Raw genomic sequence first — 24,156 nt, 5'->3', positions numbered from 1 at the left:
AATCGGCTTATATTTGTTTGGACCAATTTGGAAAATACTTACCATGGCTGTTCGAAGTAATAACTGATACGTACAAAATTTCAGCTCAATCGGATAAAATCAGATTATACACCGATTTGGATTATATTTGGCACGATCGCTGTAAGTCGTAACGGAACACTATGTGCAAAGTTTCAGCTCAATTGGATAGTAATTGCATCGGATAGTAATTCTGCGGTCTTAAGAAGTACAGTCGAAGGACCATTTTATATGTTCACTTTATATCGAAATATGAACCGTTATGGCTCATTTGCTGTGGCCTCCATCAATATTATGACCTACATCAGTATCGTGATTTCCACAGACGGACGGACGTACATGGCTAGGTCGAGTTAGAGTGTGAAGAATACGTTGATGGCTTATTATGAGAAGTGTCTTGCTCAATTTTTTCCAGAATGACGTTTTTTATTTAATTTGGAAGAAAAATGGCAGATTCACCTTCCCTCAAAATTGTAGGTGCCGCTCTAAAAGTCTTTAGTGCAATGGGCAACGGAATGCAAATCAACATCACACTAACACCCTCTCCGTGATTTGTATATAAAACATACTCTGGTGTCTCATCAACCAAAGTAGGATCCAGTTTTTCTGATACCCATTCCAGTCCCCATTGAAGGGCAATTCATTTGTTATTTGAGCTCTTTACGGCCATTTCGAGGATTACCTACTCTTTGACATTATCACCAATTTATTGCCCTACGGTTTTTTATTCGATTTGATATAACAATCAGGGGAAATATCTGCTAAGTTGTCTTATACGATACATTGGGTGACCAAATCGTGTCAATTTTCTTCTATTTATCCTATATCTCCTATTAAATTTTTTTAATTCAGCTGTAAAATCCCATTGAACGATCAGTGATTGCCATTTGCAATCACTGTTTTCAGTAAGATATTGCAAATTTTGCATGACAGGTGAGAGTGCATCCAACAAGATTGAAGGAAAACTCAAACGCAATATGCAAGACTCTATAAAACGTTGAAAGTTTTATAAGAAAAAAATCCCAAGCAGCTGTTGAAATACTGAAAACGATTGATACTAGCATTTATGCCACAAAGTTGATATAGATTGTCAGCACATCGCCATGGAATTGCTGTCATGGTCTTGGTAAGGCGGTGTAAATGATTGATTTTGCCAAGGCACTTTTACAGATTACACATACCAAAAACAGTCTTTCTCCACATTGCACCACAACCAGCCTTTCTCTTCATGGCTATGAAAATTTTCAAGTGAAGCAAAGAAATGGTTGTGAAAATTGTCGTTATGCTTGACAGCAGGGCTTGCAAATAAAAATTCAAGTTTTGTACTCCTACCAACAAAAAGAGTTGACAAATATGGTAAAGTTTTTTTTTTTTAATTTTTGGCCAGATATGGCAACTGGTAGCAATTGACAGGTTTTCATGTACAAAATGGCACGCGTTACCATATTTTTAATTAATAAAAAAACAAGAAACAAATACAAAACGTTTGCAAAGCTTCCGTGCTAGTTGTTTAGATTTAGATTTTTTTTCTTTTCAAAAAGGCATATGGAAAAAATGTCTAGTCTTTGAGTTGTTCAAATTTAGTTCCTTTATATCTAATGGTGTTTGGGGTTACAACACCATTATTATTTTAATATTTTTTTTCTCTTCGTATTGAATTCTTTTAACAGTGGCCATGTTATTACAGCTGCTATTTGGGGCCTTTTGTTTTTTGTGTTGGGGTATAGCGATGGAAATTATGGTCAACGGAAATGTTGTCATTTTGGCCACATGTCCATGTATGTCAATGAATGTCAAAGCCTTTTGGAGTCTCATAGAGCAAAAGCGAAGCCAATATGAAAGATAAAAGCCAGATAGCTGAATATTTACCCAAAGGCATACGTATTTTTATTATTTTGATTTAAAGTATTTTAATGTGTTTTTTGGTGGCCAATTTGAATGGAGGTGTTAAATGTATGGCAAAGTTGTCATTATTTTAAAAGACAATTTTGGCAGTTGGCACATGAAAAACATATTTCAAAAAAAAAAAAATTCTTTAGGCTTTAAAAAGTATTTGAGCATAATGTAAAGGGTTAAGTGAGATTTCTTAAAGAAAAAAAATTGTGCACAGTGGGCAAAACATCTATGGGTTATAAAATTGAAAAGCAGTAATTATTTACAAGAAAAGTTATAAATTATCGAAACTTTACCATAACTATATTCAAATATTTTATTGTAGTTATAGATTTTTTCGGCTCTCATTTCTTTGGTGGCTCTCCAAAATGTTTATTTCAAGTCCTAGTAGACAACATAAATTTCTAAGTTGCATTGGCCAACTCCGCCATTTGCCTTTTCCTCGACCACATTTTATGTTGTCTTTAACTTTAAAACTAAATTCCCTGACATGGCCTCCTGATTGACTATTGATATGCCTGTCTTCTTAGTTTGGAGATATTCTGTTCGAGATTACCACAACGAACAACTCTTGAAGGGTAATTTGTATGCAGGTTTATTATGATTTTCTGTTTTATTTTGTTTACCTATGGTTTTGCTTTTTTTCATTCTTTCATAATTTAAAATTTTGACATATCTGTCAGCAAACATCAAGATTTTCTCAATTCGTGCTTAATATGTTTTTGGATAAATTACGTGAATATTATATCAAATTTTATTTTTTTGAATTTGAGACTTAAATAGGAGTTTTAAAAAAGTCCATTTTAATAAAATAGCAGATGTTACTTGTTTTTTTTTCATACATTTTTGTATGAAAAAAAAAACAAGTAACGGCGTGTTTTAATCGACTAGTGAAGAGTACAGTGTTATATAATTGTACTCTCCACTATGGACGATATACAAAGGCGATAACATATTTTATATCCCGAATTTGAGCCCAATCGGGTAAAAATTAAAGATTCTAAAAGCTCAATAACTCAAATTGAAGGACAACTTTGTATGGGAGCTATATCTAAATATGAACCGATATAGCCCATTTCTGAAAGTTTTCTAGTGCCTAGTTTTACAACTTCAAAAGACGGCATGCTTTCGATAGACGGACGGACATGGTTATACCTTCTTAGAATGTATAACGATTAAGATTATATAATTTACAGGGTTGCAGATAAATATTACTAAGAAAAAAAAAAAAAAAGCAATAGACATGTCTTATTAATTCTTTTTGAGTTTCGCACACAAAAGTGTCTTTAAAACTAACAATAAATACTGTCCGAACTTTTTTACAAAAATACCCCTTTCGGTTTCTAAATCGTACTTTTTTTTTAGTATATTTGCTGTGGAGTCTAGAAATATTGTTAGGTGCAAACAATTTTTTGCATGGGTTTAGGGTACATATGATGTAAAAAAAACATTAAACCAAATGGGAATCTGACCTTTGGAATTTGAGAACTGAGGGCGTTTTTAATTTTTTAATAAAAAAAATGGGCATATTGAAGTACATATAGCACCCGCTAAAGTTGTTCAAATTTCACTTAAAAGGCATTTACAATATGTCCTCATTACAAAAAAAGGACAAAATTAAGATGTTTAAGAAAGTTTTTTTCAGTAAAGGCTAATCAATAAAAACACCTTTTTTGAACAAAAAAGGCGAAAAAAATAAACTTTTTCACATTTTTTTACTTCCAAATTGCATAACTTATAAACTGTGTTATCAGTTTGTCACGAATTGAAATCATGCACAAAAATGAAAATCCAACCATAAGTCCCCTCGGTCTCGGTCAAAATTGCAAAAAAAAAAAAAAAAAAAAAGTCGATTATCCCCGAAACCAGTGGAACTATTGTATACCTCAAATGGACTTTTTTGAACGGATTTTTGAGCGCTATCCAGATCCGATATCCAAAAATTTGGAAATCGGATTGCAAACGAAGATTTGGCAGCCTCTACAAATTTTCGAAATACCGAGGTCACCAACTTTAGGGGCCTGCCAAAAGGCGCCCTGATAACCTAGGGCCTTGAAATTTTGCACACAATCTCGCTAACAACTCTAACTTAACTCTAATCATTCGAAATTTCAAAGAGATATCTTTACCTGTTCTCACACGGAATATTTTTTACTAATTTTTTTTCGATTTTGTATCACTGTGCGGCGTGCCGCAGGGAGAAGGTTTTAAATGGTTGCCATATCAAATGGTACAGTACCTCACAAATGTCGCCAGCATTAGGAGAGGTCAAATTGTAAATTTTTGCACGAATATTCCACTAAGGATCAGGGGATACTTCTCACGTATGAATTCAAAATCCAAATTTCAATAAAATCTTACTTTTAAAGTTTCTTTAGCCTACCATTCCAAAAAATTGCATTTAGTCAATATGTCATTGAAATTTTGTCTAAAGAGAATTTTTTAAGTCTAATTTTTAGCATGACGATGGTTTTTTCAGAAAATCTTTGACGATTTTGACCAATTTTTTTTAAATTTTGTCGATTTTGCATGAATAACACATGAGAGCAGTTTATGGTAGTGCGTATATAAAATAAAATTATTTTTGAATGAAAATATTTGTTGAAATTTTGCATTCAAAGAAAAATATCTTAAATTTAAATTTTTATAGAAAATGGTTTAAAAATTTATAATCATAGTGAATTTTAAATTTAATATATAACTTAAACTTAAATGCTTGTATCTCCTTTTCAGTAGGCTTGTTAATAAAAGTCACCTTGATACATATAGTAACAAAATTTTCTGGTTCGCAGTTTACTTGGCATAATACCTGTTGATAAATCTATTCGATTTTTCAACATAACTTAAAATGCTTGTATGTCCCCTTAGGATAAAATCATGTCCAAAAGACACGCGCTGTCAGACTATCTATAAGTCGGTCAGAGCATCTATAACACTTTACAGGGATATTTATGCTCTCACTAAGGCTGGCAAAGGCGTCTTTTGTGAATAGTGTCATTTATAACTTAAAATGCTTGTACATCCTTCCAAAATAAGCTTTTGTAGTCGAATTTGTATGCTTCCCTTGCGTCAAGGATCTAAAAATAGAAAATTTACACAAAAAATATTTTATCAAAAAACTTTGGCAAAAATTTGATAGTAATTGAAAATTTGGTCACACTTAAAAATTTACTTCAAATTTTTATAAAAAAAAAATTTAGTTTCATAAAAAATTTAAAATAATAAAAATTTCATAAAAGTTTGATATTCTTGAAATTTTATCAAAACTTAACATTCATACAAACTTTCGTTGAAGTTTTTTAATATAAATATTGCCAAGAGTTTGTAAATATAGATTTCTTAAATGTTAACAAGTTAAAGGGTATTAAGTTCGGCCAGGCCAAATCTTATAAATCCTCCAACGGCGATCGCATATGACAAGCTCTATCACAACATGAACCGATATGGGCCATTTGCAATCCCTATCGATCTTCACTAATAGGAAAATTTCTAAATTTACTCTTTTGAAAGTTAGCGTGCTTTCGACAGACAGACGGACGTACATGGCTAGAACGTCAAGGCGATCAAGAATATATAGTGACACAGAAATGTCTACATACCTTTTCATGAATAGCAGTTATATAAAGTGGCGGTAACGTAGTTAGTAGGCCACCGTAGCGCAGAGGTTAGCATGTCCGCCTATGACGCTGAACGCCTGTGTTTGAATCCTGGCGAGAGCATCAGAAAAAATTTTCAGCTGTGGTTTTCCCCTCTGAATGCTGGCAACATTTGTAAGGTACTATGCTATGAAAAATTTCTCTCCAAAGAGGTGTCGCACTGCGGCACGCCGTTCGGACTCAGCTATAAAAAGAAGGCCCCTTATCATTGAGCTTAAACTGGAATCGGACTGCACTCATTGATATGTGAGAAGTTTGCCCCTGTTCGTTAATGGAATGTTCATGGGCAAAATTTGCAATTTGCAACGTAGTTAGGATTAGATTTTATCTTTAAAATTTAAACTAATTATAATACTGGGAACCATGGTAAACAATATTTGCTACATTAGAAATTGGGCAGAAAAATTTATGGTACAAAAAATTCGATTTGTAAAATATGTTTTTTTTGGTGGGTATGTAGCCTTTTCTGTGCCACTGTATACACTTTGTTGGGTCTCAGACCAATATTTCGATTTTTTACACCACCCTGTGGTGAAGGGTATAAGAGTCGCTACACGTTTATTTTGAAGTCTGACACTTTGAGTTTAACACTTGATCTAAACTTAGAAGTTATGCAAATGCACATTTTGCCCATGAACATTCCACTACGGAACAGGGGCAAATTTCTCACATATCAATGAGTGCAGTCCGATTTAAGTTTTAAGTCCGAACGGCGTGCAGCAGTGCAACACCTCTTTGGAGAGAAGTTTTTACACGGCATAGTACCTCACAAATGTTGCCAGCATTGGGAGGGGAAAACCAACGCCGAAAATTTTTTCTGATGGTCTCACCAGAATTCGAAACCAGGCGTTCAGCGTCATAGGCGGACATGCTAACCTCTGTGTTACGATGGCCTTCCCCAATATGTTTCATTCGAGTTCCACATTGTCCATCCAGACCGGTCTGCACTTATGGTAGGGGAGTTCTATGCTATATTTGTTGTCTTTAGTCCTCCCAGTATATAATTATAGATTCCCAGAAAGTTAAAAATAGTACAAATATTGCCATGAGAAAAATTCCCAAGAATCCCAAGATTATGTATGACACTATCATGACATTTTGGCATTTATTCTATTCAACTACTTCTTCGAAGCAAAAAATAACCAAAGACTCAACTCAGCGGCAAAAGAAGTCCTCAAAGAAGAAAAAGTAGAAGCCTTTAGAATTTAACAAATTCTGACACACGTAGAAATTTCTATGTTAATCCTTAAATCATTGAATCGTGACCAACATTACCAATATTGTTTTTTTTTTTCAGTAGAGAAAAAGATACAAAAAAGAAAAAAAGAACAGAAAAAATTAACATAAATCAAACAGCAAAAAAGAAAACATAGAAAACAGAAGCCAAATCGACTAGAGGCAAACGAATAATCCTTAAAAGGTACTCTATGGCAATGCGCGCGCATGCGCATAAACATTTCAACACCTGATATGCATGGGCAACATTGGAGGTGTATGTCATTAGGTGTGTGCGTGTGTTTGGAGAAACGGTGTTTTGCCTTCCTACAAGGAAGAGAACAAAAAAAAAACTTGGTTAATTGAAAATTTATATTTTAATTGGCAACAGCCATATTAAAATGGCCATAAAAAGTAACAAACAAGCCATAGGTACATGCCCCTTAATGTTATTTCGCCAGAATTTGACCGTGGGCCACATCAACTTCTGCCCTCGAACATCAAATTTTGATCACGTTCTTAACCGATTGAAAGGAAAATAAAAAATTAAAAAAAAAAAACAATGAACAGCAACGAATGCAGAAGTTAAGCCAAAAGGTTCCTTGTTGTTTTTTTTTTATAATTTATTCGCTGGTTGCTTGTAGTTTTTCATCATGTTTTAGTAGTTTTGGTGGCCATTATTTGGCGTCTTTATGCACATAAAATTTATACAATTTATATATACATATATGATTTAATGCTCTCTGTCTGTTTATGAGTTTATATATGTTAAAAAGAAGAATATTTTTGTAGACAGTAAAATAAAAATATTCACAATTGAGAGTATGACTTGGAATAAAAAAGAGCCTTCTGGAGCCTAGTATAAAATTGATAAAAAATTTAACTTTTATACAAGTTATAATTTATATACCCTCCACCATATGATGGGGGTATACTAATTTCGTCATTCTATTTGTAACACCTCGAAAAATGCGTCTGAGACCCCATAACGTATATATTGGGTTGCCCAAAAAGTAATTGCGGATTTTTTAAAAGAAAGTAAATGCATTTTTAATAAAACTTAGAATTAACTTTAATCAAATATACTTTTTTACACTTTTTTTCTGGGGGGGGTAAAGGATGTAGTGCTTATTGGCATTTGTCTTAAATCTTTGGATGTCAAACTGGGTGGGAAAAACATTAGCCGGAAATCCATTCTACATACGAACGGTTCTGGCGAAATAAGAATTCTCTCTACAATGCATTGTGCGGTCCGCTGGCCAATCAATTACAAACGGGTGTGACTTCCTGGAATGTCTGGTATCCCTGACATACATCCTTATATCAGGAAAATAGAAGTTAAATATTAGACGAACACACACCATGAAAGTACCGATAGAACAGCGCCAAACAACCCACATTGCGACGATGATGAAGGGAGGCAATAGAGGGTATCCAACTCTATTGCCTCCCTTCATCATCGTCGAAATGTGGGTTTGTTGGTGGGTTGTCCCCAATCAACTCCATCGCTCTCTTCTATACACGGTCGCTCCAGTAGCTCCAGGGATGATTTTGAAGCTCCAGCCCATACATGTGAGTTGTACTACATTTTCGGCCTTATGAAAGTGATGTAGATGTTAAGAAGATCAGATGGAGTGAAGTAATTCTTAAACCGTTTAAGGAAGCCTAAACATTTGAATGCTTCTTTCGACACTTCAAATGTTTAGCCCAACGGACATCACTTTGTATTTTCATGCCCTAAACATCTTCTTCTGATTGCTCAACATCTACACCGTTGATAGACAAAGATGATCGTAATGGGTCAGCGAATCGTTTGTGTGACAACAAGCAGCACTCAGTCTTCCGTGCATTAAAATCCACTCGATTCATTCGACCCCACTCGGAAATGGTCAGCAAATCCTGGCAGAGCGTATCGTCCATAACCCGTCCCTTGTCCTCAATCTCTCGAAGACTCAGCCTATGGTCGAATGAGTACGAATGACAGAGATTACCTGATATAGCTGCCATATAAACCGATCTTGAATTTTGACTTCTTGAGCCACTAGAGGACGCAATTCTTATCCGATTTGGCTGAAATTTTGCATGAGGTGTTTCGTTACGACTTTCAACAACTATGCAAAGAATGGTTGAAACCGGTTCATCCTTATTCGATTTGGCTGAAATTTTATTGGGTGATTTTTTTGAGGTTAGGATTTTCATGCATTAGTATTTGACAGATCACGTGGGATTTCAGACATGGTGTCAAAGAGAAAGATGCTCAGTATGCTTTGATATTTCATCATGAATAGACTTACTAACGAGCAACGCTTGCAAATCATTGAATTTTATTACCAAAATCAGTGTTCGGTTCGAAATGTGTTCATTCACCGTAACGTTGCGTCCAACAGCATCTTTGAAAAAATACGGTCCAATGATTCCACCAGCGTACAAACCACACCAAACAGTGCATTTTTCGGGATGCATGGGCAGTTCTTGAACGGCTTCTGGTTGCTCTTCACTCCAAATGCGGCAATTTTGCTTATTTACGTAGCCATTCAACCAGAAATGAGCCTCATCGCTGAACGGTGAATGAACACATTTCGAACCGAACACTGATTTTGGTAATAAAATTCAATGATTTGCAAGCGTTGCTCGTTAGTAAGTCTATTCATGATGAAATGTCAAAGCATACTGAGCATCTTTCTCTTTGACACCATGTCTGAAATCCCACGTGATCTGTCAAATACTAATGCATGAAAATCCTAACCTCAAAAAAATCACCCTTTACTTTTATTTCGAAAGCACATTTTTTTAAAATTTTTTTTCTATAGAAAATTTTTTTAAAATTAAATTCTATAGAAAATTTTGCTAACATTTTATTCCCATAAAATATTTAGCTTCTACTTTATTTTTATACAAAAAAAAAAATCAAAAACGTAATTCGTTTGAAAATTTTGACAGACGGGCATGCAGCTGTACAGAAAGATGGAGAGAGTACACACTACAATAGATCAACTTTGAATGTCAATGAATGTCCTATGGTAATGGCTATAAGAAACTAAACTTTTTCAATGAGGGTAAACTGTCTTTCTGTCATTTCCATGTACCTAATAAGCCCATAATATCATTATTTACCATTTGAAGTGTCATTCATTGCTTATCTATCTAAATCTTGAATCTAAAAAAAGCGTGACCTATCTAACTGTTCCTCGAGGCATGTTTATACAAACAAACTTAGAAACCAAAAACCTACTCCCCCTCTCCATATAAAGAAGTCAATTGCCGCTATATTAACTTTAGTTCAATAAACAAGCCTAATTTAGTAGCCCAAGACTCCCGAAAAGAAATGCAGTCAAGACAAAGAAGACAACAAAGAAAATAACCAAACACAACCACTCAGCAATGGCCACTTATATTCAATAGCCATCAAAATTGTATTGCCATAATTTGTCTTAAAAAATAAATAAATTACCATTATTTTTTGTAATATGCTCGAGAAATAATTGTGGAACTAATGGTGGCGGTAGTAGCAGAGAGACCGAGTTATAAAAAGGCAATGCGACAAATTTATATGACAAACGGCGTCAATACAATGGCAGACATAAATGCGGCTTTAAATAAAGTCTGAAATTGTTATAAGACCCTCCAAGCAAACCCTCCGCTCCCACCTTTTCAAATGGCTTTTAAGTCATATAAAGCTATATGCAAGCTCTTTACTTTGAATTACGATCGGTCTACTGCCGAGTTTTCTTGAAATATCTCTTTTTCCTAAGACTTCTCAACCACCTCCTCTCTCTTTCTCTTTTCGAAGGTAGTTCGATTTTGTTTAACCTAAGCTAAGCACGTACCTTTGGAACATCGTTGACAAGCAAAATGAAAATTATGTTCAGAAAAACGATACACTGGGGAAAAAAGAGATCCTGGAAATCTCTTTTAAAATTGCTTATATACTAGAAAATAAAAATTAAAGAAAAATTACAAATTAAACTTACAATTTCAATGAAAATGCCCAAAAGACTTTTTTTTTATAAAATTTTAGTTAAAATATATTAAAATCAATAAAAATTATAACTTTCTTGAAAATAAAACATTTAAACGTGTTTTCGGCCGTCCAGATTTTACATACCCTTCATCATGGATCTCATTTTCAAGTTCTTTACCCGATATCTCATAATAGGCAAACAAAGGATAATTTACAAAAATTGCTATGCTAATGGAGCTATATCAAGTCATGGACCAATTCGGACCGTACTTGATTTGGATGTTGAAGGCCATAGTCATTGGGCACAGTTTCAGCCAAATCGGGTAAGAATTACGCCCTGTAGGGGCTCAAGAAATAAATTGGGGAGACCGGTTTGTATGGGAGCTCTATCGAATTATGGGCAGATTCAAACCATAGCATGTATGTTTAAGGTCATAGATTCGTTGTACAAAATTTTTGCCAAATCTGATAAGAATTGCGCCCTCCAGAGGCACTAGAAGTCAATATCCGAGATCGGTTTATATGGAAGCTATATCAGGTTATGAACCGATTTATACCATACTTGGCTTAGTTGTTGAAAGTCAAAACAAAACACTCCATGCTAAATTTCAGCTAAATCATATAATAATTGGGCCCTCTAGAGGCTCAAGAAGTCGAGATCCCAGATCGGCTTATATGTCATTCACATCAGGTTATGAACCGATTTAGTCCAAACTTGGCACAGTTGTTGGTAGTCAAAAACAACAAAACGCTATGTCAAATCGGATAAGAATTCACGAAGTCAAGATTAGAAATCGGTTTATATGGCATCTATAACAAAACTTGGACCGATTTGGCCCATTTACATTCCCAACCGACCTGCACTAATAAGAAGAATATGTGAAAATTTTCAAACGCCTAGCCTCCTTTGAAAGTTCGCGTGCTTTCGACAGACAGACAAACGGACGGACATGTCTTAATCAACTTAGAACGTCAAGACGATCAAGAATATATATACATTGTTAGGTCTCAGATCAATATATCGATGAGTTACAAACCGAATGACGAAATTAGTATACCTATGGTGGAGGAAAATTCAGGAGTATCACTCGGTTTGGAACAATGAGCTTCGATTCGGTGGTGTACATCATCATGATTTGTGAAAAGTTTTACCCTGTTCGTAATGGAATGTTCATGGGGAAAATTGCAATTTGCAAGGTCCAATCTCCTCGCCGGACCATAAACTGCACCAAAAAGTCAAACGTGGGGGATGGAGAGGCTTCTCTACAATAAGTCTTGGGTTTTCTGAGCCCCAAATGTGACAATTTTGCTCTACTGCGGTCCGACAACGAGTTTCACGACGGCCAACAAATGCATTAGTTTTGTAAACTGTGACGGCAAGATTTTCAACGTTTTTGAAATGAATTTTAATAATTTCAATACGTTGTTAAAGCTTGCATCGTTCCATTTTTATACTGTACACCACCACTGGGTATTATATATACTTGGTGTATTTGTTTGTAACACCCAGAAGGAAGAGAGATAGGTCCACCGATAAATATACCGATCGGCTCAGAATGACTTTCTGTTTCGATTTTGCTATATCCGTTTGCCTGTCCATCTTAATTTGTGTACAGAGTACAGGCCGCATTTTGTCTCCTACATTCAAACCAAGTATGTCCTGTATCGGCCAATAATTTTGTATAGCTCCAATAGCATAGCACTTCTTTTCCAATATTCTTTGTTTGCTTATAAAGAGATACCCGACAAAGAACTTGACAAATGCGATCCAAGGTATATAAGTTTCAGCCCGGCCAAACTTAGCACGCTTTTACTTGTTATATAATAGACTAGCTTAACACGGCCCGCTCCGCTACGCTTTCATTTACAACACTCTAAAAATATGTGGCTTACTTACTACCATATAGAACTCTTCAATAGAGTTTGTTTATCTACTCACATATACCCATTATTTGTACCCCATATAGCTATGAATGTCAAAAGTTCCTATATCGGGGGAGGTTTTTGAGTTTGGAGCTGTCCCTCCTATAACTTCCATCTCATTTTTTAAAACCCGTATTTTACTTCCGAATATTTTTCATTTGGGTCCCATATTGGCATGATTGCCCAAAATGCACATTTGAAGGAGTTTTCGGGGTCGGAGATCCCTCTAGATACCTGGCCCCAATTTGCAATATCAAATTCGTACTCTACTCTCGAATACCTTTTATTTAAGCCCCATTGTGTGCCGATCGGTCCACTTTGTTTTGAGTGGTGCTTTTTGTGGGAAGGGGGAGAGTCCGCCTTCCCCCCTCTCTAGCCTTTTGCTCCTTCCTGACTATATTCGTAAACTACTCGCGAATGCCTTTCATCTCAGTTCCATATTGTCATGAACGTCCAATATGCCCAATTGAGGAGATTTTGAAGCCAGTGCGGCCTTGTATGTGCGTTATGTTAGGTTTAAGTGGCTGTATGCCATCAGACTCACTTAGACGTTTTCGTCCATTCTGATACCTTCCTTCCTATCGTTGAACCATCCAGATCGCTTTAAAAAGCCCAATGACTTGCGATTGTTCACATCCGCTAAATCAGACAGGTTCTCAAAGAAATGAGAACCTAAAGTGGAACTCCTTCTGACTGCTAGTGCGGCACACACACACACAGAAGGTTTTCTATAGTTTCTTCTTCTTCTATGTAATTACAGTTCCTGTGTGGCCCTGTAGGTAAATGGAGCCAATTTTTAATATTAAAATTCATACTTTAGTTTGCATTTCAAACTTAACATCCAGTCCCATCGTTTTGTCCGGAACAATACGATGTATTCCCCAAATTCGGCTAAATTTTACTTCATTTATTAACTTCATGTTTACCAGTGTATTATGATTTTCAATATTTATAGCTGAATTGCTTGATGGTTACACAAAGTAAGAGTGTGTTAGTGTTAATGTGAACGGCCACTCAATGCATATTTTTTAGTGTTTATTAATTGCTATCTCTATATTCAATTCTATAATTCATTTCCCCATACGCTCTCTCTCTCTCAATGTTTACCTAAACCCATGCTCAAAACCCAACCACCCATAGTCTCTCTTCCTCTCTCTCTCTCTCTCTAGTTCTTTATGGTTTTTGTTGGCAACTCTAAAGAGCGTCTCTATTTGTTTTCATTTGTCTTAGCCACTCGTTTAGCTTTGATCAGTCGTAGCCGGGCTTAAGTTTGTTCGGCTAACACATTCGTTCGTTTATTACGTTCGTTCGTGTTTATGGTTAGAAGTTTTCTCCAAGAGCTTTTCTTACCACAGAACCTATCCTGCCTGGTTAATAGGGCCCAGTTGTTATGTGTATGCGTTTTGTTAAAGTTGAAGGTCTCGCAAAGTTACGCCTGCGCGCAATAGTTTAACTTAAGAAAACAATAAAAGATTTAAAAAAAAGACGCGTACGTGAAAATTAAGGAAAAAATGCAAATGGAAAATTTTATTACAGAATGCATTGCAATTATGAATGACTGTTTTCGTTTGATACGATATTGTTATTATTAAAAGTGCTGACATTTGTGAACATTTATATATTGGCTTGGAATTTTGATTTGATATCTCATAGGAGATAGGAGATTTTTGGTGATTTGTTCAAACCTAATTTTTTTTGAAAAAAAAAAGATTAAAGATGGTTTTGAAAATGGATGAAATTGAAATGGATACGTTTTGTTGTGGTAAGTGTTTAGAGAATATTTACATAGAACTTAAGAAAAAAGAATAATTTAAAAAGGTTTAAAATAATTGCAGATTTAGAAATGAAGGAACTTTTCAATATGTTTACCCTATGAAGGAGGGTCGAAAAAATTTCTTATTTTTTGAATTTCTCACAATTTCAGAAATTAAAATATATAAGAAAACAAATTAAAAAACAAAAATGTGTAGTAAAAAAAAACTTAAAAACAGCTGATGAGTAGTTACATTTTGGAACAATATTTTAAAATTATACAATTTAAAATTAAAACTATAAAATGTTATTAAAACAAATTTTAAAATCGTGGATTTCCAAAAATTTTTTTAATACTTTCGTAAGCAAGAGTCTACTTCTACTTTCTTAAAAAAATTACTAAATTTCTTTTTATTACCAAAAGACGTATGTGGTGCCTTAAAATATGATATGTAAATACAAAATTATTTTTATTTATGTAATATTTTTTTTTTTTAAATTTCAAACATCAATTTGTGAGGAAAAATTATTGTAGGTTTTAGTTTTTATAATTTTAATGAGGGTATCAGAAGATCGCCCAATAAATCAGTGTTGGGAAAATTCTAGCCCGAATTAGGAAAGTGGTATCGCAGTGCGGTTTTAACACAACATATAGTGGACGAAGGAAACTAATTAAATAATTTTTTTTCTCCATATAATGTCATGTTTTTGTCAAAAGTCAACAATGCTATTTAGCTCAATATTTGAAACCACAAATTTCTAAAAATTTGTTGGGAGTCAGGTGACCGAAAATCTTTTTAATGTCTTGTTGCTTTTGATGGTTTCTTTATTTTAACAAGTAAAAGTGGGTTCAGTTCGACCGGGCCGAATCGTATACACCCTCCGCCATGCACCGTATTTGACACGTTCTTTGAATGACTTTTCCAACAATATAAGAGATATATATTCATATACAGATGGATCGTACTTGGCATGACTATAGAAGTCATAAACAATATCACTATTTAAATTGCAGCAAAATAATTGCGCCCTCTACAGGTTGAAGAAGTTCAATCGGGCGATAGACCTACTTGGACCATAGTCGGCACGGCAGTTGGAATCATAGAAAAACTTTACTTGTAAAATTTCAACCAAATCAGGTGGCAATTGAGCATTCTAGAGGCTCAGGAAGTCAGATATGAAGACCGGTTTATATGACAGCTATATCAAGTTATAAACTGAATTGGACCATTCTGGTCACAGAAGTAATAACAGTTTTTTTTTATTGCATTTCTCCCAACGTTTCGTCACTTATTTTTGACTTCTTCAGGGGATTATTTTTCCATAATATCAATTTTAACCGTTTACATAGATTTTTTGCCAACATTGAACATAAAAACCAAAACACGCCAAATTTTAGAGTAGAGTAGAGTAGAGTAGAGTAGAGTAGAGTAGAGTAGAGTAGAGTAGAGTAGAGTAGAGTAGAGTAGAGTAGAGTAGAGTAGAGTAGAGTAGAGTAGAGTAGAGTAGAGTAGAGTAGAGTAGAGTAGAGTAGAGTAGAATAGAGTAGAGTATTTGCATTTAGTAGTCCATAAATGCAACGTTTATTATCCGATTTCACTAATATTTGGCACAGTGGGTTTCGTTAAAACCTTCGACATCCGCGTTCAATATGGCCCCCATCGGTCTATATTTGGTATTAGCGGTTAACATATATACACGAGGCGCTGAGTATCCAAAGTCCGTTAACTCTCAAATACCTTACGTAACTCATATTGTCCCGTTTGGGACATACTTTTGGAGTGGAGCAGGGGGTCGGGATTTGACCCAAATTTTTTATAAAAGTTTCGTATTCTACTTTCAAGTACCATGTGAGTTCCATACCCCCAGGGAATTGACCTAAATTTATATATAAATTTCGTAATCTACTCTCAAGTACATGTCCTGTTGGGGATGGCTTTCGGGTTGGGGCAGCCCCTTGCGATTTTATCCCAAATTTTTAATTAAGTTTCGCAATCTACCCATTTTGCCGCAATCGATAAACATGTAATTTCTGGGTGGTTTTTGGGGATGAGGCGGGCCTCCCGATGCCTGGTGTCAATTTTTTATATCAAATCCGTACTCTACACTGAAATACCTTTCATTTGATGTCCCAATTGGTAACGTTTCCGTTTGGGTGAGTTTTGCGGTAGGGCGTCCCCCACGGTTATTTTCGGGTTACCATAGTAACCCCTTAAATAACCATGGGGGACGCCCCATATTACTTAAATCTATGCACCCATCTCCGAGATCTTGAGTTTTTGAATACTGGTGTTAGGGGGAGAATCCGCCCCCTCGCGAATATCACAAAATGAAGTCGATTTAGCCAAGTCCATCCATCTACCTGTCGAAAGCAAGCAAACTTTCGACAGAGTAAAGCTTGGCGCTTGAAATTTTTTACAAATGCCTTCTATAAGTGTAGGTCTCCCGATTTGACTTCTTGACCCTCTAGAGAGGGCATTTATTATCCGATTTGACTGAAATTTTACAGGTGGCGTTTTGTTATGACTTCTAACTATAGTCTTCTTTGGTCCAAATTAATCCACAAACTGATAAAGCTCCTACATAAACGGATCTCGCGTTTTGACTTTTCGAGCTTTTAAAGAGTCCTGGAATTTTGTACAAAGACTTCTGCTATGATCTCCAATGTCTATGGCTCGAATCGATCCATAACCTTATAAAGTTTTCATATAATCCTATATCTCGATTTGACGCCTTGAGTACCTAAATTAGTCAATTCTCCAAATTTTTAGGTTTTTGCGTTAGAGGAAACGTGCAAAGAACTTCCCACATACGATTCATGGTGGAGGGTATATAATACGCGGTCTTTTTGAACTTTGCTCAGTTTTACTTGTTTGAAATAGAAAGCATCAAACGGTTTTCAGAAATTTTAAGCCATTGAATCCCGTATTGTGATATCTTGGACAATTTGATTTGTCCTAATTTTTCTACCCATTGGTCGTTAATGGGTTAAAAGAGCTCCTATGAGCCTCATTCGTTCCACAAGTCAACTGAGCTAGTTTATACACATTGTTAGCTGAATTCAGGCCGCGGGTGCCCAAGTTTTCAGCCAGAACAATCTTAGCGCGTTTCTGCTTCTTTGTAGACATAACAAAAACCATGTTCGATTGTTGGCAAAATTTATATTTGGAGTGGTTATAAACGCACTATAAGTTTTTATACCAGCACTCTATGGAAGTAGCCTTTTTTCCTACTTTCATAGGGTGGTGGTTTACTTTTTGTAAAGATTTTTTTATTTTTTTAAGTCCAAAAAAGCAGAAGAAGAAAACGATTTTCTTTAATAATGTTATATCCTACACTTTTAATGCACTATTTTTCAATAGCTCTGCTTTTAGCTCCACAAAACTTAAGCATCCAAAATTATTTTCTTTTAACAACACATTAATCAAATACATTCTTGTTTTACCGATTTAATGCATTTTGATGTTTCTGTTGCATTCATCAACCCACTTTCAAATCATACAACTCTATGCCTTAAATGAAAAATGTTAAAAATCTATATTTTTAGAAAAACAAAATCGAAAGCAAAAACATTTGTTTAACATTTACCATACAAAACATTAATGTCAAAACTAACAGAAAGACATCAACAATAAAGATGACAGACAGCAGGCCAACAGAAAAGCCACACATGCAACGAAACAAAAATTATACCCCTAAAATAACCCATTAAGAGAAGTTAAAGGAAAGGGAGACAATAACAATGGAATGATTGAAAGCATCACAAAAAGCAAGACCGCACAAGAAAAAGTTATAACATAAACTAATCCAAAAGGGAGAAAAAGCGTAGGAGTAAAACAAACATCCATCTCCTGTGAAAGTACAGATTTTGAATTTTGAATTTATTCATTTAGTAATTCTTTTATTTGGTTAACTTCCGCCCAAAAAGGAACGGATGGTAACTCCTAAAATAACCACAACCAACCTTTTTGTATGTAAACAACTAAAATTTATTAACCATACCAATACCTTGACAATGATTGCAAGCATTTCTAAGTTTGTAACTTTAAATTCAACGTTAATGACAGTTACTTGGTGTTATGTGTGTGTGTGTGTATTAGTGATGATATGTTCCTCAAATCTTCAGTGCTTGTTTGTATTATTTAAGGGCTACATGCTTAATGCTTACTCGTTGCTTGTGCATGCAACGAGTATCCATCACTTGTGGCATAAATTTGAATAAATTGCTTATGCTCAGTGCTCGCTTAGTACTCACTCACTCACTCACTTACTTACTAGCTTAGTCAATTCATGTGGTATATGAATGATTTCCGGTGCGTTTTGCTTTTACACCACTTTATCACTGTAGGTACCCCCCATACACCAACATCATCATGCATAAATACGAGCACACTGCATTGTCTAATACACATGAATTCTCAACATGAACCACTCATATATATGCACGTAGTACGCACTCAGGCGGCACACAAATAAAATCAAAAATACTTTTTTTTTGTATCCGATGAAGTTAAAAAATAAAGGAGGAACTGGAGAAAAAATAAAAACAAAATACGAGGGGAGATGATGATGGAAAGGAAAAATTAACAAAATAATTAAAGGCAAAATTTCAATGAAATTTTCTTCGAAAAAAATTTCTATAAAGCCAAATTTTGCATGAAATTTTAAATAAATTTGTTTTCTAAGGACATTTCAGTTGAAGTTTTTCCAAAGAAAAACTTTTGACGAAATGCTTAATATTATGATTTTTTTCTAAAGAATAAATTTTTTCTAATTTCAATGAAAATTTTCCTAATTTTAATGAATTTTTTTTATTTTAATGAAAATTTTCCTAATTTGAATAAAAAATTTCCTAATTTTAACAAAATTTTTTCCTAATTTGAATGATAATTTTTTTCTAATTTGAATGAAATTTTTTTCTTATTTGAATGAACATTTTTTTAATTTTAATCAAAATTTTCTTAATTTTAATGAAAATTTTTTACTTTTAATAAAAAATTTTCTATTATTTATAAAATTGTTTCCAAGTTTAATAAAAATATTTCTAATTTGATTGAAAACTTTTTTAATTATAATGAAAATATTGCTCATTTCAATGAAAAATTTCCTAATTTTAATGAAAATTTTCCTAATTTTAATGAAAATTTTCTTAACTTTAATGACATTTTTTTTTAATTTTAATGAACATTTTTTTAATTTTAATGAAAATTTTCCTAATTTTAATGACATTTTTTATTTATAATGTAAAATTTTCTATTATTAATAAAAATTTTTCTAAGTTTAATAAAAATACTTCTAATTTGAATGAAAATTTTTGTTCTAATTTGATTGATAAATGTTCTAATTTTTATGATTTTTTTTTTCTAATTTGAATGACATTTTTTTTTTAATTAGAATGAAAATTTTTTTAATTTTAATGAAAATTTTGCTAATTTTAATGAAAATTTTTTATTTTTAATGAAAATGTTTCTATTATTAATTAAAATTATTTCTATTATTAATTTAATAAAAAATTTTCTAATTTTAATGAAAATTTTTCTAATTTTAATGAAAATTTTTCTAAATTTAATGAATTTTCTTTTTAATTTTAACGAAATTTTTACTTTCAAATTTTATGAAAATCAGTCTTTAAAAATAAAGATATAGAGCTGAATCAGGTTAAGTTCGAAGATGGGCTATATCGGACTATATCTTGATATAGCCCCCATATAGACCGATCCGACGATTTAGGATCTTAGGCTCATAAAAGCCACATTTATTATCCGATTTTGCTGACATTTGGGACAGTGAGTTGTGTTGGGCCCTTCGTCATCCTTCTTCAATTTGGCCCAGATCGGTCCAGATTTGGATATAGCTGCCATATAGACCGCTCTCGATTTAAGGTCTTTCGACCATAAATGGTGCTTTTATTGTCCAATTTTGCCGAAATTTGGGACAGTAGGTTGTATTCGGCCCTTCGACATTTTTCTTCAATTTGGCTCAGATTTGTCCAGGTTAGGGGTATAGCTGCTATATGGACCGATCTTTCGATTTAAGGTTTAGGGGCCATAAGAGTCGCATTTATTGTCCGATTTCGCATTTTCGAAATTTCTCACAGTGAGTTGTGTTGTTATTTTTCATCGGATTTTGACCGAAGGGGGTTTACGTATATACCCGAGGTGGTGGGTATCCAAAGTTCGGCCCGGTCGAACTTAACGCTTTTTTACTTGTTCGAGGTTACTTTTTAGTTTTTAGAGCGCACAATAAGCTGATTACTGGCTTAGGTGTATGTCCATAGTGTCATGGGGCGGATTAATATCGGCACCCTCTTTTCAACCTTACCTAAACTACACTTAGGACAAAATGTCCATAAAATTTTCACTTAGACAAAATTTCCAGTAAATTTTTTTAAAAGACAAAATTTCCATAAAATTTTCTCTTAAGACAAAATTTCTCTAAAGACAAAAATTTTAGGAAATTTTCTCTTAAGACCAAATTTTTCAGGAAATTTTCTCTTAAGACCAAATTTTTCAGGAAATTTTCTCTTAAAACCAAATTTTTCAGGAAATTTTCTCTAAAGACAAAATTTTCATGAAATTTCCTGGTAAGACAAATTTCCAAAAAAAATTTGTATGAACTTTCCCTAAAGACAAATATAATTTTTTCTAAAGGCAAAATTGAATCCGAATTGTCTTTTCTCTTCCTCTCATACCACCCCCCTTGCTCTTAATAGTGCACGTACTACTAAAAAGTTGTTTTAAAAACTATTTTTAAAAAAATATACACAAATGAGCCACCACACACCAAAGAAAGCAGCAAACGTTTACAAATAGGAAAATAAGAAAAAAAAAATAAAACTAATATCACGAGCTATCTTTTTTTCATGGATTCTTCTTCTATTTTTAATGCACCTTTAACAACTTGGAAGTAGCAGAAGACACACAAAGCATTTGCTAAGGCAAAACACACATGAAAGAATTGAACAAGAACAAAAAATTGAACATCTGTTGCAGGGATTTGTTGCCGCTGGTGGTAGATGGTAGTGCCGCATAAAATGCATTTCCCTCCATTAAAGAGACTTCATGCAAAGGGAGCTCCCACATATTTGTGTGCATTCATTTTGAAGGGCTTTTGTTAATGCATACTCCATGCAATAGGCAAAGAGGCAAAGCGAGTTGTTTTGCTGCTTCGTCCCCCCTTTAATTTATTTGTTGTCCTTTGTAGCTCAAAGGAGAAAATTAAAGATTTTTTTTCAAGTTTTTCTATGCGAGGCATGAAGATACATACTTGGAATTTATTTTCTCCCCCATTTTGGTTGTTGTAATTAGGGACTCTCAAGCGTAGCTTTGTGTCTAGACTGGGGATAAGGCAAATTTTCCTATATGGAAGAAAAAAGGAGTAGTACTCTTTATTCTTTAAATATCCTCATGCAAAAGGGATTATAAAAATTGTATTATAATCTTCAGTAAGATGAGATTTAGGACAATTTGTATTTTAAAACGTAAAGGATTCGACTGTCGATGGCAAATGTCGAAGACTAGAATCTTCTTCCGATGTTCTCTCGAATCCTGGCGAGAACATCGGACAAAATTTAAAGCGGTGGTTATCCCCCTCTTAATACTGGCAACATTTGCGTGGTACCATGCCATGCATGGTCTTGCACAGAATTCTTCCCAAAGAGGTGTCGCACTACGGCACGCCGTTTGGACTCGGCTATTGAGTCTACCCCTTATATTTCGGGGTTGATCACTTGGCCATTAAAGTAAATATAAGATTCGTGTTCTTCATTCAAATACATTTTAAATGAGCCCCATAATGGCATGATCGGTAAATAAGTTATGTTTGAGGGTGTGAAGGACCCCAGGGAGGGTGTGAAGGACCCCAGGGGCGCATTTATTTTCCGATTTTGCCAAAATTTTGGGACAGTGGGTTGTGTTAGGTGGGCTGGATATAGCTGCCATATACACCGATCTCTCGTTTTAAGGTCTTGGGCCCATAAATGGTGCATTTATTATGCAATTTCGCCAAAATTTGGGACATTGAGTTATGTTAGGCCCTTCGACATCCTTCTTTAATTTGGCTTAGATCGGTCCAAATTTAGATATAGCTGCCATACAGACCAATCTCTCGATTTAAGGTTTTGGGGCCATAAAAGGTGCTTTTATTGTCCGATGTCGGCAAAATTTGGGACAGGGAGTTGTGTTAGTCCCTTCGACATTCTTTTTCAATTTGGTCCAGATCGGTTCAGATTTGGATATAGCTGCCATATAGATCGATCTCTCGATTAAAGTTCTTGGGCCCATAAAAGGCGTATTTATTGTCCAATGTCACCAAAATTTAGGACAGTGAGTTGTGTAAGGGCCTTCAACATCCTTCTTCAATTTGGCCCAGATCGGTCTAGATTTGGATATAGCTGCCATATAGATCGATTTCTCGATTTAAGATCTGGGGCCCATAAAAGGCGCATTTATTGAGCGATTTCGCTGAAATTTGGGACAGTGAGGTGTGTAAGGCTTTTCTACATCCGTGTCGTATATGGTTCAGATCGAACCAATATGGGGATATAAATTATGAATTTTTCAACGGATTATGACGAAAGGTAGTGGTGGTGTATATACCCGAGGTGGCATAAAGTTCGGCCCGACCGTAAAAGCCTTTTTACTTGTTTATTTTTCTCATTATTAAAAACTTTTTTTTTTACTTTCTTATTCACATTTCTCTCTACCTTTTTGGTTTTTTCAAAAACCCCACACCATATCATAGGCCTCCAGCATAAACTTACAGATTTTTCAGCTGATGTGTACACCGACAATAATCATATCCATCATATTTGTAAATTCCCATTTTAAATGCCACAGGAAATAACTTATTTACAAATATAACAATTTTTTTTCGTTCTCTTCTTACGCTGTTGTAATAATAAAAAAAAATAAAAACAAAAAAAACCGCATGCATATACAACTCTATAAAAATATTTATTGAGGAACGCCAGTCCACAAAGGCAAAAATCAGCAAAGGCAATAGTTATAGCAGTAGCAGCAGCATCATAATCATAAGAGTGGCCACAATAGAGACAGACAGACACATCAGCAGCCGCCTCATCGTTCAACATAATGACCATTACAATGATTATTATTATGGTGATATACAAATATGTGTGTGTATGTATGATGATGGGCATTAAAGTGCCAACATGCACAACATTCCATAGTACAGAATGTTTATTACATATGAGTAGAACTTTCTAGGAGGAGAGAGAGAGAGAGGTAAATGTCCTCTCTCTTTCTCTCTCTCCCTGGAGCAACACTGAGGTATTAGCTAGCGATTATTTTATGAAGTAAAATCAAAGTAGTAGTAGATCTAGTGATATGTGAGGATGTGTGTGGGATAAACTTTTGTAGGCATTTTATAAACTTCCATGCAAAAAAAAAAAGAACAGAAGAAGAGCATTAAAAAGTAATGTAGCAATTATAATAAATCTAATATTAATGTGTTTACAAAAACAAAAAGCAATTGATATAACACGAAATGATATACATGAGAGATCTCTAAGGCATGGAGGATCTACATGAAGGCTCCCAAAGTCACCGATGATTGATGATGATTATGATCAAAGCAATCATGGATATGGGGCATTAGCGAAGTTGTATAACAAAAGTGATGGTCATAGTTGAATTACTTTATGCATAATAAGGGATAAAATAAAAAAATATTAAAATTTTTCTAAAAAAAAATTATTTTGTACTTTAAGAATCTAAT

General features: G+C 34.3%; 1 protein-coding gene across 3 annotated transcripts in view; it reads left to right on the top strand.

Annotated features, from left to right (window-relative positions):
- The window catches only part of LOC106091641 (uncharacterized), a 171,543-nt gene that overhangs the window by 104,060 nt on the left and 43,327 nt on the right, over positions 1 to 24,156 (top strand). The window contains exon 1 of one of the 3 annotated variants that reach the window (XM_013258232.2): positions 14,345 to 14,428. The exons of the other annotated variants lie outside the window; for them this stretch is intronic. Within the exon in view, the coding sequence (XP_013113686.2) occupies positions 14,383 to 14,428 (46 nt within the window). The 5' untranslated portion in view covers positions 14,345 to 14,382. Of the gene's footprint in view, positions 1 to 14,344; positions 14,429 to 24,156 lie in introns of those variants that run through there. 3 annotated transcript variants of the gene reach the window in all.

This window comes from Stomoxys calcitrans, chromosome 2 (assembly GCF_963082655.1).
Source record: "Stomoxys calcitrans chromosome 2, idStoCalc2.1, whole genome shotgun sequence".
Classification (NCBI taxonomy): domain Eukaryota; kingdom Metazoa; phylum Arthropoda; class Insecta; order Diptera; family Muscidae; genus Stomoxys; species Stomoxys calcitrans.
This window is presented reverse-complemented; position numbering and strand designations above follow the sequence as displayed.